Source organism: Ceratotherium simum, chromosome 2, assembly GCF_057802395.1.
Source record: "Ceratotherium simum simum isolate JZ-2026a chromosome 2, ASM5780239v1, whole genome shotgun sequence".
Lineage (NCBI taxonomy): Eukaryota > Metazoa > Chordata > Mammalia > Perissodactyla > Rhinocerotidae > Ceratotherium > Ceratotherium simum.
This window is the reverse complement of record NC_141901.1, coordinates 85,174,443-85,191,975: the sequence shown is the minus strand read 5'-3', so window position 1 is coordinate 85,191,975 and position 17,533 is coordinate 85,174,443. Positions and strand designations below refer to the sequence as shown.

Genomic DNA, 17,533 nt, shown 5'->3' with positions numbered 1-17,533 from the left:
TGGAAGTGATGTGGACCGAGGACCAGTCCAGGCTGGTGAGCAGGCGAGGAAGCACCAGGAGGGAAAACCGCCCTTGGTGAATTTGCCCATATACCTCTCATATTTACTCTTCTAGTTTTATGGGTTTGGGTTCTTTTTAATGCTCTCAGGGAAAAGCGGTGGGAAGATGCACACTTAGAAAAGGTTTGCATCTGAAGTATCTCAGACCAAGCAAAAATAATTGATTAGAGCCCTTGTTTTCAAGTCCTCTCCAAAGAAAGAAGAAGCATGCATTGAAATGTGAACCCCAGCACTGCACACCATCACCGGAAGGTGTAAAATGAGAGACTGCGCTCACTTTCCTCGCTCCTCCCTGACAGGAGAAGCACAGAGCTCAGAGAGAGGTCATTCTAGCTTAATTCCCCAACAAACTTAGGAAATGAATCTTGAGCATCACTGACAAATAATCATTCAGCCTTAATTTCAATACTTTAAGTGACAGGGCATTCACTATCTTATGAATAATAGAATAACTAATAACAATTAGCACTGGGCTAATTGTGGCTTAGCCGTGGCTTAGCGGTTAAGTGTGCGCACTCTGCTACTGGTGGCCCGGGTTTGGATCCTGGGTGCGCACCAACGCACCACTTGTCCGGCCATGCTGAGGCCGCATCCCACGTACAGCAACTAGAAGGATGTGCAACTATGACATACAACTATCTACTGGGGCTTTGGGGGGAAAAAAAGGAGGAGGATTGGCAATAGATGTTAGCTCAGAGTCAGTCTTCCTCAGCAAAAAGAGGAGGATTAGCATGAATGTTAGCTCAGGGCTGATCTTCCTCACAAAAAAAATAAAAAAACAATTAGCCCTATATGGAGTCTGAATCAGTGTGGATTATTTTTAGCTGTAAGTTTTTAAAAATAATAACTCTGGCTAAACAAGGTAGAAATTTCTCTCTCACGTAACATTCTAGGTGCAAGCTGTCATAGGAATGGTATGACATGCTATGGTCTGAAAGACTCAAGTTCCTTATATTTTGTTACTCTTCTATGTGGTCTCTCCAGAGTCACCTCATGTGCTAAAATGGCTGCTCATGCTCCAGCCATTATGTCCTAAGTCCATTAAACAGGAAGAGGAAATGGGGGGGGAAGAACATGCTTCTTCCCTTCAAGGACACTTCCTGGAAGTTGTATTCACCATTTCTGCTTATATCCCATTGGTCACAAAGACACTTTGACCTGCAAGGGAGGCTGGTAAATGTAGTCTGTATTCCAAGAAGCCATGTGCCCATTTAAAAGTCATGAGGTTTGGGGCCAGCCTGGTGGCATAGTGCTTAAGTTCACACGCTCTGCTTCAGGGGCCCGGGGTCCACAGTTTCGGATCCTGGGTGCGGACCTACGCACCTCTCATCAAGCCATGCTATGGCAGGCGTCCCCTATAACGTAGAGAAAGATGGGCACGGATGTTAGCCCAGGGCCAATCTTCCTCAGCAAAAAGAGGAGGATTGGCAACAGATGTTAGCTCAGGGCTGATCTTCCTCACCAAAAAAACAAAAATCATAAGGTTTAATTTTTCAGAAAGAAGGAGAAAATAGATATTGTGTTTCTACATCAGAGTCTAATGCACTCTGGCAGCAGGGAAAGTGGGTTTGACTTAAAAAAAAAAAGGTTTGGGTTTTTAATCATCCTTGGTAGGATTGAGCTTACCAAAACAATAGACAGAGGATGCTCCTCTGTGGAGGGGGTACAACCACTAATGTCCACGCAGCAGTAGAAAGTAGAATTAAGCTGGGCCCCCAAGAGATCTACAGTCCACTCTCAAAGCCAGGACAGCAGCCTGGCAAGTGGGCAGAGGCTGCGGCCCTCCTTTTGAAGTGCGTCTTCTGGCGCTGCCCAGCAGTGGCTCTTGGGCCACCTACCAAAGCCTCAGTAATGCCACCCCTCCTCTCGTGCCCCACTGTGGTGTCGGTGAACTCAGATGGGGCCGTCGTAGCCTTGAGCCCTAGTGGAGGGCAATGGCTGCATATGCTCGGGCCCCCGCGGACGAGAGGGTCTCTCCTGTTGGACAGCTGCTGGCCTTAGGAAGGCCTTCCTGAGACTGAGTCTAAACCTGCTCTGTCAAAACTTCCACTGTCTAGGTCAGTCCTGCCCTACAGAGCAACGCACAACCAATCAGCTTTCTCTCCACCATTGTAGCCATTCAAATATTTGAAAACACTTATAACTGTCCTGTGAGTCACGTCTTCATCTGATTAAGAACCTCCAGCTTCATCTGCTATTTTATAGGTTGTAAGCTCCTTGAGAGCAGGGCACTGTGTTCTCATCTTTATGTCCTCAGTACTGAAACACAGTCCCTCGCTCTCATGGAGTCTCCATATTTACTACGAATGAATGAATAAATTCTGCTTTTATCATTTCCCACTCCCTCCTGTCTCTTTGGACACATGTGGCCAAGATCTCTCCTAAACCAGCTTGGCTACAATTTTTTTTAATTTATGGATTTCTTTTCTTTTTACAAAAATAATACATCTTCATTCTAGAAGACAGGTATCAACAACCACAACTCACCCAAAATCCCAAAGCCTAGGAATGAATACTATTAAGATTTTGATTTATATTCCTCTTAGTTTTTTACTATGTACATATTTTTAAATATACATTTTTCATCAAAATGAGATCATGCAAGTTTAAAACCTACTTTTTGTACTTAACAAAATATCGTGAGTGTCTTTCCAAGATTGTGAAACCGAATATACTAAGTCATTTAAAAAAATTTGTTCGTAATTGACTTGAAATAGAGAAGCACTCAAACCATAAGTGTGTAGCGTGAAGAATTTTCACTAAGTAGAAACACCCATCTTACCAACACACAGATCAAGAAATTGAACATAACCAGCAGCCCAGAAGGCTCTCTGTGACCCCTTCTATTCATTGCCCCCTGCAAGGAATGTCATAGATATCTTTGAACTTTGTATAAATGGAATCATACTGTATGTATTTGTTTGTATCTATCCTCTTTCAATACATCATTTTAATAACCATATACTATTCCTTTGTATTGCTTTATTATCACTTTATTCCCATTGTCGTGCATTTTCCCCCAATTGTTTGCTTTCATTAAAAATGTTGTAATGAATATCCATGTAACTAAAACAGTGATTTTTTTTCACTTACGATAAATCCACTGACGTGAAAACTTTTAAGACTTTTGACTTATATTACCAAATTGCCCTTCAGAAAGGTTGTACCGATTTTACATTCCCATCACAGCACATAAGACTTCCAGTTTCCGTGATGTGACCCAAAATTGAACACAAAACCCCAGATGGAGTCCAACTCACATTCACCACAAATGTCTCTACCTGTCTTAAATGTCCTCGCTTCCTTTTACAGGACATAAATAGACTGCAAGCACAAATACTCCCCAAGTTCTCTCACAAAGACGAAAACACGGAATGGTAGTGCTGAAAGTGACCTTGGCTTTATCTAGCCCAACAAGCTTATTTTCAGATGAAAATACAGAAGCCCAAAGAGGAGAAATATTAGAGCAGACGGATTCCCAATGAAAATCAAACCAGAAAACCAAGTGTAGAAAAAACGCTGCAAACAAACAGCAAGAAATGTGTCTTGGCGATTACCGCTGGGGAGTGGGATTATGGCAGATTTTTCTTCTTTTTACGTTTCTGAATTATTTAAATCTTCAACAAGGAGCATATATTTCTTTTACAGTAGAGAAAAACTATTTTCTTTAAAAAAAGGAAAAAATAGAAAGGAGAGGCTAAGTTTATAAATTGCCTATTATATTCATTTTATACATGCCTAAGATCATGGTGTGAAGGGACTACAAAATAGGAACCTGGAAGAGGCAGAGCACTCCAGATGAATGAATTCCAAGTGGAATGAATTCCAAGAATTCAGTGACCCAAATAAGCAGGGCCTGACCGAAGCAGCTTTTGGAAGGCTCCAGTCTATAAGTTTAAAAAAATGAATGTGCTTGGTGAGTTGGGCATGGTACAGGCCCCGGAGACCTCCGGGGGAAGAAGGAGGGAAGGACAGGATTTTGAGTGGTGTTTCCTTGGGGCGGTTTGGAAATCCTGTCCTGTCCCTGTCTGGAGATGGGGTTAGGGTGCTGTGAGCTTGTATGGGGTGGAAATGCTTAGGAATCACCACCATGGTGTCTGCCGTTTCCTCTCACTCAAGACCTGAACCTCCCTTGTCTTCTGTCTGTGTGAGCACTAGAGTCGTGGAATCCGGTTTCAGAATCTTGTCCGAGTTAGACATTTCACACATCTCGCTCTGCCCGTGGTGGGTTTTAGCTGAATGAATCCAGAATCATAGACTGTTAGAGTTGTCAGAACAGAGCTGGAATCGTGTCCCTAAAGTCTCCAGGCTATTAGGCGGTGGGGCCTGATAGGGTTGCCAGATTTAACAAATAAAAATACAAGACACCTCATTAACTTTGAATTTTAGATAAACGTTGACAGTGTTTAGTATAAGCATGTCTTACGCAATATTTAACTGGACGTCCTGTATTTCATCTGGCAACCCTATGGGGCCAGGAGGAAAGCCAGCTGCCAGTGACCACTCTGATTGACTAAAGACTGCACAGTGCATTTCTGAACAGCAGGTCTGTCTGATTTCCAGAATAGTCTTACATATGAGAGACTGTAGAGTTTAGCGGTTACCAGGGCACAGTTGGCTGTTGGGCACAGATTTTTATTTATTTATTTATTTATTTATTTATTTATTTTTTGGCCTGGAAGATTGGCCCCTGAGCCAACATCTGCACCCATCTTCCTCTATTTTGTATGTGGGATGCCGCCACAGCATGGCTTGATCAGCGGTGCGTAGGTCCGCACCCTGGATCCGAACCTGCAAACCCCGGGCCGCCAAAGCAGAGCACACGAACTTAACCACTACACCACTAGGCTGGCCCCTGGGCACAGATTTTTAACCTATATAATAGGGTTACAAATAGTAGCTTGTTCAAATAGTTGTTGTTAGGATTAAGTGAATTTTTACAAATAGAGTAGATACTTATTAGATCCAGTATCAAGCCAAAAGCATTGTGAACCAGATGTCTTTCTCTGACCAGTCTACAGTGACTTCTCAAACATGATTGTCTCTGAATTACTCCATTGGTACAAAATCAGTCCCCCTCCTATTCTCTCCGCTTGATGCTGAGAAAACAGAAAGTCACCTCATCTGCAGGAGAGAGGATGGCTCTGCTCTTGATAAGGCAATGAGGGTGTTTATTAACCATCATAACAAATATTCATTCATGACAGATCCACTGTCTCAGCATTATTACATTGTAAACATTAAAAGAACTATCAACCAAGACCCTCTGCAAGGACCACTGGGGACTTCACAGCAGATTGCCTTCCATGGATTATCTCATGTAGAAGTTCCAAATCAGGCTAGTCATCAGAGTCACCTGGGGAGTTTTTTTAACGATCATCTCTTTTTATTACAAAAATAAGAAAACAACATTCAGCAAAGCTGAAAGAATTTTACAGTGAACACTTGTATACCCACCACCCTGATTCTACCATTAACATTTTACTATAACTTATTTTATGACATGTATGTCCCTCTGTCCATCCCTTTATCCATCCATCAACACATCTTTTTTCCCTTACACATTTCAAAGTAAATTGCAGGTATCTGTACACTTTCCCTAGGGAACTTCCTAAAACTATAAATTTCCAGGCCTCAACCCAGAGATTCAGAGATCTACTGATTCAGGAATTTTTTTAAATCTCCCCAGGTGATTCTGATGCACAGTCAAGTTTGGGAAAGTATCAGTCAGAAGAAGCCAGGTTATGCTAGAGTAACAAATAAGCCCTCCTAAAAATCTCTGTGGTGTAGAATAAAGATATCTCTTCTTCTTCCTCCTCCTCCTCTTCCTCTTCTTCTCCTCTTCTGGACTAATGCTCCATGTTCATCAGCGGCATGATGATTGAGCCCCTCAGATCAGAAACATTGCTGGTATCACGGCAAAGAGAAAAGAGACGTGGAAAACCACATCCTGAGTATAGAAACCTCTGCCTAAATGTGATATACATCCACCTCTGCCCACGTTTCGTTGGCCAAAGCAAGCCACTTGGGAACTCTTAAGTTCAAAAAGTTGGGGATGAATAATCCTTCCTCAGGGAGGAAGGATTTCCTTCCTCACTGTGGAAGGAAAGCTGGAATATTTAGGAAGAGTGATACAAAATAACACAGGAAGCCACTCGTGTAATCCAGACTCTTCAGTTTACAGACAAGGAAGCTAACATCCAAGGAGGCAAAGAGACTCTCCCAAGATCACTCATCTAGTTCAAAGCAGGAATGGTCTGGAACCAAAGTCTCCTTACCTCCCAATGGTATGCACAGGGCTACCTCCCTAAAGCTCCCAGATCATTCACCATCCATCCATCCATCCGTCCATCCATCCATTCATCCATCCATCCATTCATTGCTCTAACAACTATTAAGTGCCTGCTATACACTAGGCACCGATAAACAAGGCACAATCCCACCACCAAGAAGGTCCTAGTCCCGTGTAAATTTCTTCCATAACCTTCAGCTGACCCTATCGCTGGCATATTTCATCCTATTCACCAAATAACCTGAAGTAGCAGTGCGTTTCAGAACTAATAGAGATGTTGTCTTTGAGGAGTAAGTTCTATTTTTCTTAACTGTTTCTGGTCAGAGAGAGTCAGTCGCAGCAACAGCCGGCTGAGACCCAGTGTGGTTCATCCCAGGGACGGAATGTTTAAGGTGACTCACAGGCCCTCAGTGGCCGAGGAACGTTCCTAGGGCACAGTCAGTTCACGATCTGATGGCATAATAGCTTTTCTCCAAAAGGAATCATTCAGTCACAAAAACCTGGAGCCCATTTTCATTTAGAGAGAAAGAAATATTTCAAGAGGTAGATAAACTCTGCAGAATATCTAAAAATAGGATAACCTGATTTACAAAAGATATTTGATACCTTCACAAGCTATAACTGCGAAGACTCTCCATCTTTAAAGATGTTAAAATAGCACCACATTATAAAAATGCTGTGTCTAATCTTTGTAAAATCATAGAATGGTAGAGCTGGGAGGACTTTTAAGCATCACTAATGCTAGCCGCCTCATTTTACAGATAATAGTCATGATGCTTATTGAGTGTTTCATTGTGCCAGCTACTGTTCCATGCAATTTACTTTTATTACCCCATTTTGTCCTCACTACAAATAGACATTATGATCATCCATATTTTGTAATTGAAGAAGTTGAATCTCAGAGAGGATAAGTGACTTGTTCCAGATAAAGGTCTGAGATGTGAACCTGGAACTTGAGTCCTTTGATCCAGTGTTCCTTTTATGTGAAAGAGAATAGAATTGTCACTTTTGTGGGGCCACAGGGCTCCTAGACATTGACTGTATTTAACAATTGCTGTGACACAGTGCAAAGTTCTGTGGGGATACCAACACACATAAAGCAGCTTCTACTCTCTGTGAGCTTCAGTCTGGCAAAGGAAGAGAGGGAATGTGGGCAAACCATGTGTCCTGGAAGCCAGGGGAGGAGAGAATTTCAAGATGTTTGTCAGAGGTACTAAATGCTACTAAAGAGTCAAAGATAGTAAAGACTAGAAGAACGTCATTAAATAATATGACAATTATTCAATCACTGTAGAACTTTAAAAGATCAATTTTGGAGAGTGATGACAGTAGAAGGTAGCTTGTGAGAGGATAGGGAGTCAATAAAAGAGGAGGCAATGGACACAGGCAGTTTTAGGTACTAAAATAAAGGGAAAGAATATAAACACAACTAGAGGATGCAGACAATGGTGGAAATATTTTCATTTGGATTGGAGATAACCAAGCCTGTTGCTATACAGAAGAGATGGTGCCAGCTGAGAGGAATAAATTTAATGGCGACAAGAAAGAGAAGATCAAGTTTTTGGAGCAGGCAGGAGGAGAGGATCAATTCATCCTTAAATTATTTATTCTTTCAGCCATTTATGTAGTGTCTGCTGTGTTTCAGGCACTGTGTTTGGGCACCATGGTGAGCAAAGCACACCCATATCCTGTGCTTGTGGGCCATAGAGTCTAATATGGAAGACAGATTTTAAGCAAACTATAGATGATGAGAGAGAGAGAGAGATAGAGAGATAGAGATAGATAGATAGATAGACGATAGTTATCATATACTATGAAAAATGCTGTGAAGGAAAATGCCAAGGTGCTTCAAGAGCCAAGGCAGAGAAGTTAGCCTTAGGCTGAATAGTTGTATAAAGTCTTCCAAACAGGAGAAAGGAGAGATGGAGGACAAAGGATGAGACACACGTGTTTGGAAAATGTTGAGGAAAGAAGATAAATCTTCACCTGCTTAGTGAATAGGAGGATTAAAGATGCCTGATAAGAGTGAGAGAAATATGAATATGTTCGAGGATTTGAGAACAATGGAGAAATATACTAGAATCCATCCATGGACATCCAATTTGGTATCAGCAAAAGAGGAATACATTTGCCAAGAAGCATTAAAAGCTATTGTGAAGTTAGGTAGCATGACCCAGTTGACTCGGTTTTCTTACTTTCTCTAGGAATTCTTGGCAACCCAGAGTAGATGCAGATAAAGGAAGTGGTGGGTTGTGCAGAGAGAGCAGGCTGGTGGTTCTCACGGCAGTCACAATAGAATTCAAAGGGCGAAGGATTCAAAGTTACTAGAAAGGGCCTAGTGTCCAGCTGGTCAAGGAGGTAAGTGGAGCCCAAAGGAAATGGACCAATTCTATGAGGTCACAATGAAGGCAGAGAGAAGGTTGAGAAGAAGTGAGGTCAAGGGGAAAGAGAAAGGGGGAGGAAGATGTGATCAGAGTGTGAGGATAGCCCTCAGTCAGATCAACAGGGAGCTGAAATTGGGTTAGTGATGCGGTCATTGGTGCTGAAGAGGTTTAAAGAACTCTGAGGCTGGATGGGATGGGAATTAAGGCCTGGAAAGCTTTGCTGATGGCAATTAGAACTTAGAAAATGCTGTCCCCTCTGCTTTGCCTTAGAGAAAATAAACTTAATGAGTTTTCTAAACCAGATACATGTATTTGTACATATACTGTCAAATTTATATGTATGTGTGTGTGTGTGTGTGTATAAACACACACTGATATATATCTTAATCATCTGCAAGTGGTCTGGACATCTCAAAGTGATGGGGGCTAGTCTCCGTACTTGTTTTTGGATTGTGTTTAATTCAGACCTTGATATGCTAGATGACACCCTGCAGATGTAACTCAGGAAGAGCTGAGGGATGAGTTGTAAGTACTACTCTCATTGTAAGTGGCATTTACCAAGCACCAATTTTTTGGCAAAGAGATGGGGCAAGGGAAATTTTCAGTGAGATTTGGGACAAAGGGACAGATTTCAGAAACTTTTCAAAAGTGGACTCAATAGAGCTTAGCCACTGGTCGGGTATGGGAGGTAAGGAGGAAGGAGAGTCACAGGTAGAATGAGGCACAGAATTGGTTCTTACTTCCTTCCATTTTACAGATGAGGAAAGTAAGGCTCAGAGAAATTAAGACTCACCCTTAGCCACATGACTAGTAAGTGACAGAGCCAGGGTGTATTGCCAGATCCCTCTGTCCCGTGCCCTTCCCAATGCATCACACTCCTCCCCTTCCCGCCATTCTCCGCAGGACCCTGTCTTGCTCCAAGTCACGTTACTGAAGGTACCAAGCTCAACCTTATGCTCTTCTTTTCCACATGTCTCCTATGTTGGCAAAGGTAATTATGCCTGTTTGTTAATTACCCTTCCCCTGGGCGAGGAGCCCCTCCCAATGCTTCTGCAGTAGGGTTTACAGACCGGGCTCACAGCCCCACCATACTGCTGTGGTGCTGAGCTCCCCGTCACCCTTCCCATTAGACTGTGAGTTCTCTGATGGAAAAGACAGGGCCTCGGAGTCTTTTTATTCCCAGCACTCAGCACAGTGTCTGACCTATAGTGGCTGCCCAACAGACGTTTGTCAAATGAAGAGCTGTATTAATAGACCTCATGCTTAATTCCAGGTTGCACCCTATGTAGTTAACAAGATACAATAAAATGTCAGCAAAGGACATTATAACCTACTCTATGCCAGTACTAGTTAAAATATTTAAAAATAAAAGTGTAACAGAAACTTACATGCATGCATTGGTTTGTATTTGGGATTCAGCTGATTATCTGCCTGACATCTGTATTTGTTGGGGCTTTCTTTCTGAGCCCAGCAGGTGCTGTAACACACCAGCTTTGCCATTCGTTCTTTTTATCCTGAGGCCAAGCCCGCTGCCACAGCTGCTGGGAAAGCAGGTCTTCTCCTGCAGGGCCCAGCTCATGAATCCACAAGCTGTCTCCTAAGAGAGGATTGCTCCCGTAAATAAAAGGCACCCTGGAAAAATGTGGCCCAGGTGGCATGCTGAGGGGATGCCACTTGTCAGTGCCACCTCAAAGAACACCAGGTAGCAAAGAGAATGCTCGAGCAAGAATACAGCCGTGGGCCCCCTGGGCTCGCGGTTCTCCTACGGGCACCTCTCCCGTCCCAGTGCCGCGCTGTGGGAACCTCAGGGAGAAGTGATACCCTGAGCTGTGAAGTGGGAGTTCACAAGATTTCCACTCTTCACAAGGTAGCACCTTTGGCCTCACAAGGAAAAAATTTTAAATTACATTGGAGGTTGAGAATAAAGAGTTTTCACCTTTTTTTTGAGATGTTGACAGACCCCTTCAAATGGAATCTCAGATTCTAGACTCTCTTTGTGAATCCACCACGTGGTCTCGTGTACAGGTTTGCTCAGGGGGTTAGGCCTTGAGTAACGATACACTCAAAATCAGCGTGATGACAGTAAATGTGACAGCTCCTCATCTGCCATCAGTCATCTTGTCACCAGAGAACACAGCCCCCTCATTCTGATATGTGGCACCTCAAAAGATTTTTTCCATGTAACAAATTATCCTGGAAGGATATCAAGGCCCAATTGTTTTTTATTTAAAAGTCATAAGTTAAGACCTCCAAGACATGTAAGTGATGGTATATGAAAATTCATATTTTACTAGTGGTTTTTGTGCCTTCACCACAGTGATAAAAATCACTCTGTTCTCCAGTTTGGAGCCCTGGGAAGAATCAAGCCATTGTGCAGATTACTTAAAATTCCACGGTGCCGGCACAATTTGGCTAAAGAATGCTAAGAATTTGCAGCTGTTGCTCCCACGAAAGGTTTCTAACTGGGGCAGCGGCCGCTGTTTAACACACAGCTGTTACTAATCTCAGCTGAAGATTTTTTAATTGCCTTTGTGTCAAGATTTATTAAATAACATTTTAGAGGAACAAAAACTATAATAGTCGTATTAGTAGGATGTTGAAGGAAGAAAATAATTGGAACACGGCATTTTTGCCTTGTAAGCCAAGTCTGAAAATATCTTTTCCACATGACTGGCTTCCAGCCATCCCGGGAAAAGAGTTTCTAGGTAAATCCAGCCACAGAAGTCCTCCTGGCCTCTGCAGGAGCCCAGCCCTCTGTTCCCCTTACTCGTTTTCTGGAAGCACTTCTTCCCTGAATGGCCTTCTCTTGCCCCCACGCTCTCAGCTTCTGTTATCTCAGGAGGCAGGAGTCATCGTGCTTGGAGCAGACGTAGCATTAGCTGGCCATTGGCTGCTCCTTCTAAGTGGCCCACATGATTTTTGCAAGCCTCCGTAATTGCTGTTTTCCTATTACATCTAGTCCATCCGTGACAATACTGTGAGGAGTCTGAACCCTCCCCATCTGGCTTACGGCAGCTGATGGATGAGCAGAAGACAGAAAATGTGGACCTTTCCTGGATTTTCTGCCAAAGCAAAGGAGAGGGAATGAGAGGCCCTTCTACTAAGGAGAGACAACAGCTAAGGTTGTCCCTCAAGAGGGAAGTCGCCAACTGTTCTGAGAAAGGAGCTTTGAATATGAAGAGAGGCAAACCAGGAAATTGCAGAATAAGTCACAAATCCCTGCTACCATGCTAAAATCTCCATCATGTTTTGCGTTTTAATGTTAAATATTCCCTTTTAACAGGAAAACCTCGATTCATGACGCATTTATGGAGCACCTACTGTGTGCAAGGTGCTGTCCTAGTGAGTGAGCTGGAGACTAGGCGTAGGACAGGCTGGGAGCAGCCGGGTGCTGTTTATAGCATTCGCTCCAACAGAGGTGAGGGTGGAGGTCTGGTTCCTGCCAGAAGGGGCAAGCATTTGATCTAGGCCTGAGGGACCAAGAGGGTCTTGAGAGTCAGAGGAGGAAGGAAGGGTCTTCCAGGCTGAGGACTTGGAAGAGCAAAGCCACACTGGAAAAGTGTATCTTGTTGAAGGGACAGTATGTGGATGGACACCACAGTGTCGGGCAAGGATAAGAAAAGAAAAAAGAAAAGGCTTGGGAGGTTGAATGGAACTAGATTCTGGAAGGCTGAAATGCCACTCTAAGGAGTTTGGATTTTATTCTTGGGGAATGGGAAGCCATTGAGTGCATGGAGCCGGGAAGTGACGTGCTTTTCAGGCAGAGCATCCTGCTAGCAGGTCTGCTGGCCCCCAAGCCTCCCCCGTCCCCCATGCAGAGGCAGAATGACTGCCGTACCCAAGAGCATGAGGACCTGAGCCGAGGCCAGGTAAACCTGGCTACAGCAGGGAGGAGAGGACGGAACGCCGCTGAGAGCCAGAGTCCGGGCTTCAAAACTTAGACTTGCTACTTACTAGCTGTGCAGCCTAACTCATAAAGAGAGTTAACTTTCTCTGTGCCTCTGCTTCCCAGTCTGTAAAAATGGGGATAACAGTGGCACTTCTTAAGATTATTTTAAATTAATACACATAAATGCTTAGAACATGGTACAGTGAGCTCTTGGCAAAGGTTAGCTATTGTTATTTTCAGATGTAAAATCTTACAACTTAGCCTCTGGTTGTGCTTGGGGAGGCAAGAGAAAGAGTCAAAGATGTAATGGTCATCAAAAGAATATGGCGGATACTCAGAATTAACCATAATAACCAGAAAAAATCATACTAAATAGCTATTTATAATCTTCCAAAGTGTCAAGGAAACACAGAGGAGCTGTTCCATAGGAAGGAGACCAGAGGACGTGACGGCTACAGGCAGTGTATGATTCTAACCTTGATCCATTGGCTTCAGAGGACATTATTGGGACAATTGGGACAATTCCAATGAAATGTGAATGGGGTGTAGATGTGTAGACGGGTGTGCTTGGTTCCTTGACATGAATGTGTTCTGTAGTGATGAGGCATCAAGTTGGGAACTTATTCTCAAATGTTTCAGAAAGTTCTTTGTGCTCTACTTGTAACTCTTCTGTAAGTTTGTGATTGTTTGAAAATGAAACTTTTTTTTAATTAACAGCTAGCATTCGTTGAGCAGTCACTGTGTATCAGGCACTGTGGTCAGTGCTTGATTCAGTTCATCAGCAGATTGCATTCCCCAGGAAACTTCTCTGACTTGCATCTCTGCCAAAATGGAGTCGTGCACCCCTCTCTGCACCCCTGTAGCAGCCTGAACTCCTCCCCACCAGACCACCGCATAGTAACTGTTGGTTGTTTGTAATGCCTCCCCTCCATGGACAGGAAGCCCCTTGAGAGGAAGGACCGTATCCCATTCTCTGTTGTATCCACAGTTCCCAACACAGCTCTGCGTAAAGCATAAGTACTCAATGCTTGCTTGGTGAGGGAAGCACTGAGGCTTGCTCACCGTAGTGACTGTAGTCAAAAATGAGGCACAGACTTGGGACGGATGTCTGATACATGACTTCTTTTCTAGGTGGCCCAGGCTCTGGCAAAGGTACACAGTGCGAAAAGCTGGTGGAAAAATATGGATTTACACATCTCTCAACTGATGAGCTCCTGCGTAATGAGCTGTCATCAGAATCCGAAAGAAGCAAATTGATCAGAGACATCATGGAACGTGGAGACCTGGTGCCCTCAGTAAGCAACAGCTGCCTTCCCTGCCAGGGGAGACCTTTCGGAGTGTTACAGTTAGTCTGAGCTGCTGGAACAAAGAGACCCAAAAGAACAGTAGCTGTATTTTCTTTCTCTCTTATGTAACAGTCTGGAGGCAGGTGGCAGGACTGCCACCCATCTGTTGGACCAAGTTGTCCAGACCCAGGTTCCTTCTGTCTTGTTGCTCTGCTAGCCTCTTGAATGTTAGCCTGTTTCTCGTTTTCCCCCAAAACTGGTGTCCACCTTAAGAGTTAAAATCTTCAAAGCAGAAGTGAGCATGGTGCAGCAGAGCCTAGAATTAGAACCCTCTGGAAAAGAGAAAATAATGTTTTGGTCTAGTTCTGGGAAGTATGATAGCATTATCTTGAAATTGGATATCTTCCTTGTGTAGTTTAAATAAAGAAAATCCCTTTTATGTATCTTTTTTCTTTTCAAGTCACCATCCATCTCTGAGAAGCTGGATGCCATGGGTATCCAAAAATATTCATCCTTGCCATCCTAGGTTCCATGCTGGGCTCTGTCATTAAGGCTTGAACAGTACAGTCCCTATTCACCAACAGAGCTTTAGGCTTCCTCTTTAACCAGGTGCAGTGTGTTTCCCACCTGGAAGCCAGAATGGTCCTCATGAAAGGAACAGACCATTGCAACTGCCTCTTAGCTGGCCTCCTGTGCCTACTCTTTTACCCCCTACAATTTACTCTTTTCACAGCAGCCTGAGTGATTTCTTGAAAATGTTTATCAAACTGAGTTATTCCCTTCCCCAGAAACCTCCAGTGGCTCCCAGCACACTTAGAATGAAATCCAGAGTCCTTCCCGTGGCTCTAGACTCCAGCTTCCTCTCCAATATATTTCCCACCACTCTCACGTTGCTCACTTGCTTGATAGCCACTGGCCTCCTCATTGTTTCTCCCACAAGCCAGGCTGTTCCTGCCTCAGGGCCTTTGCACTTGCTATTTCCTCAGCCTGAGGGCTCTTCCTTTGTATATTCACATAGTTTGCTCCTTTGCTTCATCTAGATCTCTACTTACCTGTCACAATTTATCAAAGAGGCCCTCCCTGACCACTCTATCTAAAATAGCACCTCCAGCACTCTTGTATCTCTTTGCTCTGCTTTAATTGTGTTTCTAGCAGTTCTCTCTAGCTGACTCATATATTTATTTGTTCATCTATCATCTCTTCCTCACGAGAATATAAACTTCGTGAGGAGTTGATTCATGATCAGCTAGGGATCAATTCTGACCACACTTGTGAGGGCTGCATTCCCTGAGCCCCTGCCAACAGTCAGGAGATGTCAGGGGATGCCAGGGAGCAGGGCGTTCTCCCCATTTGAGCACTGGTTGCATTTTTCCTGCATCCATCCCCTAGCTTCCCTGTATCTCTCCTCCCTTTTTTTCTGTAAGCTCAAGTTAAATCAAAATCTTTAACAGAGAAAGCAATATTGCTGGAAAATGCTACTTCACATCTACTGAAAGTCTTCTCAAGTTAGTGGATGTCACATTTTCTAAAATATTTACTGGAAGGAAATCAACGGTGACGTACATTTTATACCATGTTTGGTCTAGTTTTAAACTGCTGTTGTGCCTAATTCATGAGTGCTACCGTAGGAAATATGGTCACCACATTTCATCTAATCTAAATGCCATTATTTTAGAACACCCCAGTAAAATTTAACTAGTAAAAATATACGAGTCAGAAAAAAACACTAACAATTAAACTATGACCCAGCACTGATTGTAAGACACCTACCAATTTCATAGACATTAAAATGTAGGGGGGAAAGCGAGATTTAGAATTGATGAAATATGGTATATTGCTGGCTGCAGTTCATCTCACCTGAACCTTTCTCCGTCCCGCAATGGGATGACTGAGGAGACCTGTGGTGATTCTCTGTTGTTCTGTGGAGGAGCTCAGGTCCTGACCACTCTGTCCCCGCTCCAGGGCATCGTTCTGGCGCTCCTGCAGGAGGCCATGGTGGCCAGCCGCAGCCGCAGCAAGGGCTTCCTGATCGACGGCTATCCTCGGGAAGTAAAGCAGGGGGCAGAGTTCGGACGTAGGGTGAGTGTTGTTATGGGGACCATCCCAGAAGAAAAATAGGGGACATCATTGAGGTTGGGGGATAAATTCAAGGTCTATCCCTTTCCCAGTTACATTAATCAAAACTTTCCATTACGAATGGCAGAAACTCGAACACACTGGCAAAAAAAAAGGAGAAGCGGGGACTGATGGTGGTGGATTTATTGGCTCAAGTACTGAAACCTCCAGGAGTGGTTCACACTTGGTCGGATCCATGTATTCAAACTTGCTCATCAATCACCTGACTTTCTCCATCTCTTGGATTTTCTTTCCTTTGTGTTGGCCTCGTTTTCTTCCTGTTTCAGGTTTATATTCCGCCATCTACGTGACCTCACAGAAAAGGGTTTCTATTCTCCTGGGTTGTGTTTCATCATCCTGGATTATTAGGTCACGGGCCCATCACTGAGCCGATCACTGTGGCCAAGGGGAAGATGGGAGGGCATGTGACGGAATCTCCAGGAATAGGCTGGTCCAGCCTGGAGGACCAGGGTGGGGATGGGAAGGGAAGAGGGAGAACAGGCGCCACACCTGAACCACACAGACTGAGAAAGGGAAGGGAGATTACCCAAAGAAAACTAGGGATGCCCTTAGAAGAAGGCAGGGCAATGGATGCCAGACAGGCAGAATCAAATATATATATATTTGCCACCACTCCAACTCCCACCATCCCAACCTCCCCAGGTCCCACCCTCTCCCGGTGAAGAGGGTGGATCAGGGCCACTCACAGGGGAACAGCAGTCAGTAAAAACCGTCGTAGCTACCATTTATTGAACCTACTCTGGGCTGGGTCCTGTGCTACGCACTTTACATACATTACCTCTGATTTTACAAAGAACAAGCAAGAGAGGGACAGTTATCCCCATTTATTAAACAAAGACTCCACAGCCTACAAGAATTAATATTTATATAGATATCTCTTTCGACTAGTTTTAAAAGATTGTCATATATATTATTTCTTTTGATATATTTTTAATAATCTTTTTAAATAGAGGAGCTATTTAAAATTTACCATCTTAACCAATTTTAAGTGTACAGTTCAGTAGTGTTAAGTGTACTTGCACTGTTGTGTAGCCAGTCTCCAGAACTCTTTTTTTTTTTTTTTTTTTTTTTTAAAGATTTTATTTATTCAGTTTTTTCCCCCCAAAGCCCCAGTAGATAGTTGTATGTCATAGGTTCACATCCTTCTAGTTGCTGTACGTGGGACTCGGCCTCACGTTGGACGGAGAAGTGGTGCCTCGGGGCGCTCCCGGGATCCGAACCCGGGCCGCCAGTATCAGAGCGCGCGCACTTAACCGCTAAGCCACGGAGCCGGCCCCAGAACTCTTTTCATCTTGCAAAACTGAAACTCTGCACCGATTAAACAACTCCCTATTTCCCCCTCCCATCAGCCCCTGGCAGCCGCCATTCTACTTTCTGTCTCTATGAATTTGACTTCTCAAGGCACCTCATATAAGTGGCATCAGACAGATTTGTCCTTTTGTGACTGGCTTATTTCACTTAGCATAATATCCTCAAGATTCATTCA

The 17,533-nt window shown here is 43.8% G+C and overlaps 1 protein-coding gene across 1 annotated transcript in view; it reads left to right on the top strand.

Annotated features, from left to right (window-relative positions):
* Positions 1-17,533, top strand: part of AK5 (adenylate kinase 5) — a 229,497-nt gene that overhangs the window by 181,772 nt on the left and 30,192 nt on the right. The window contains exons 11-12 of the mRNA XM_004431516.3: positions 13,757-13,920; positions 15,874-15,990. Of these exons, the coding sequence (XP_004431573.2) occupies positions 13,757-13,920; positions 15,874-15,990 (281 nt within the window). The remainder of the gene's footprint in view (positions 1-13,756; positions 13,921-15,873; positions 15,991-17,533) is intronic.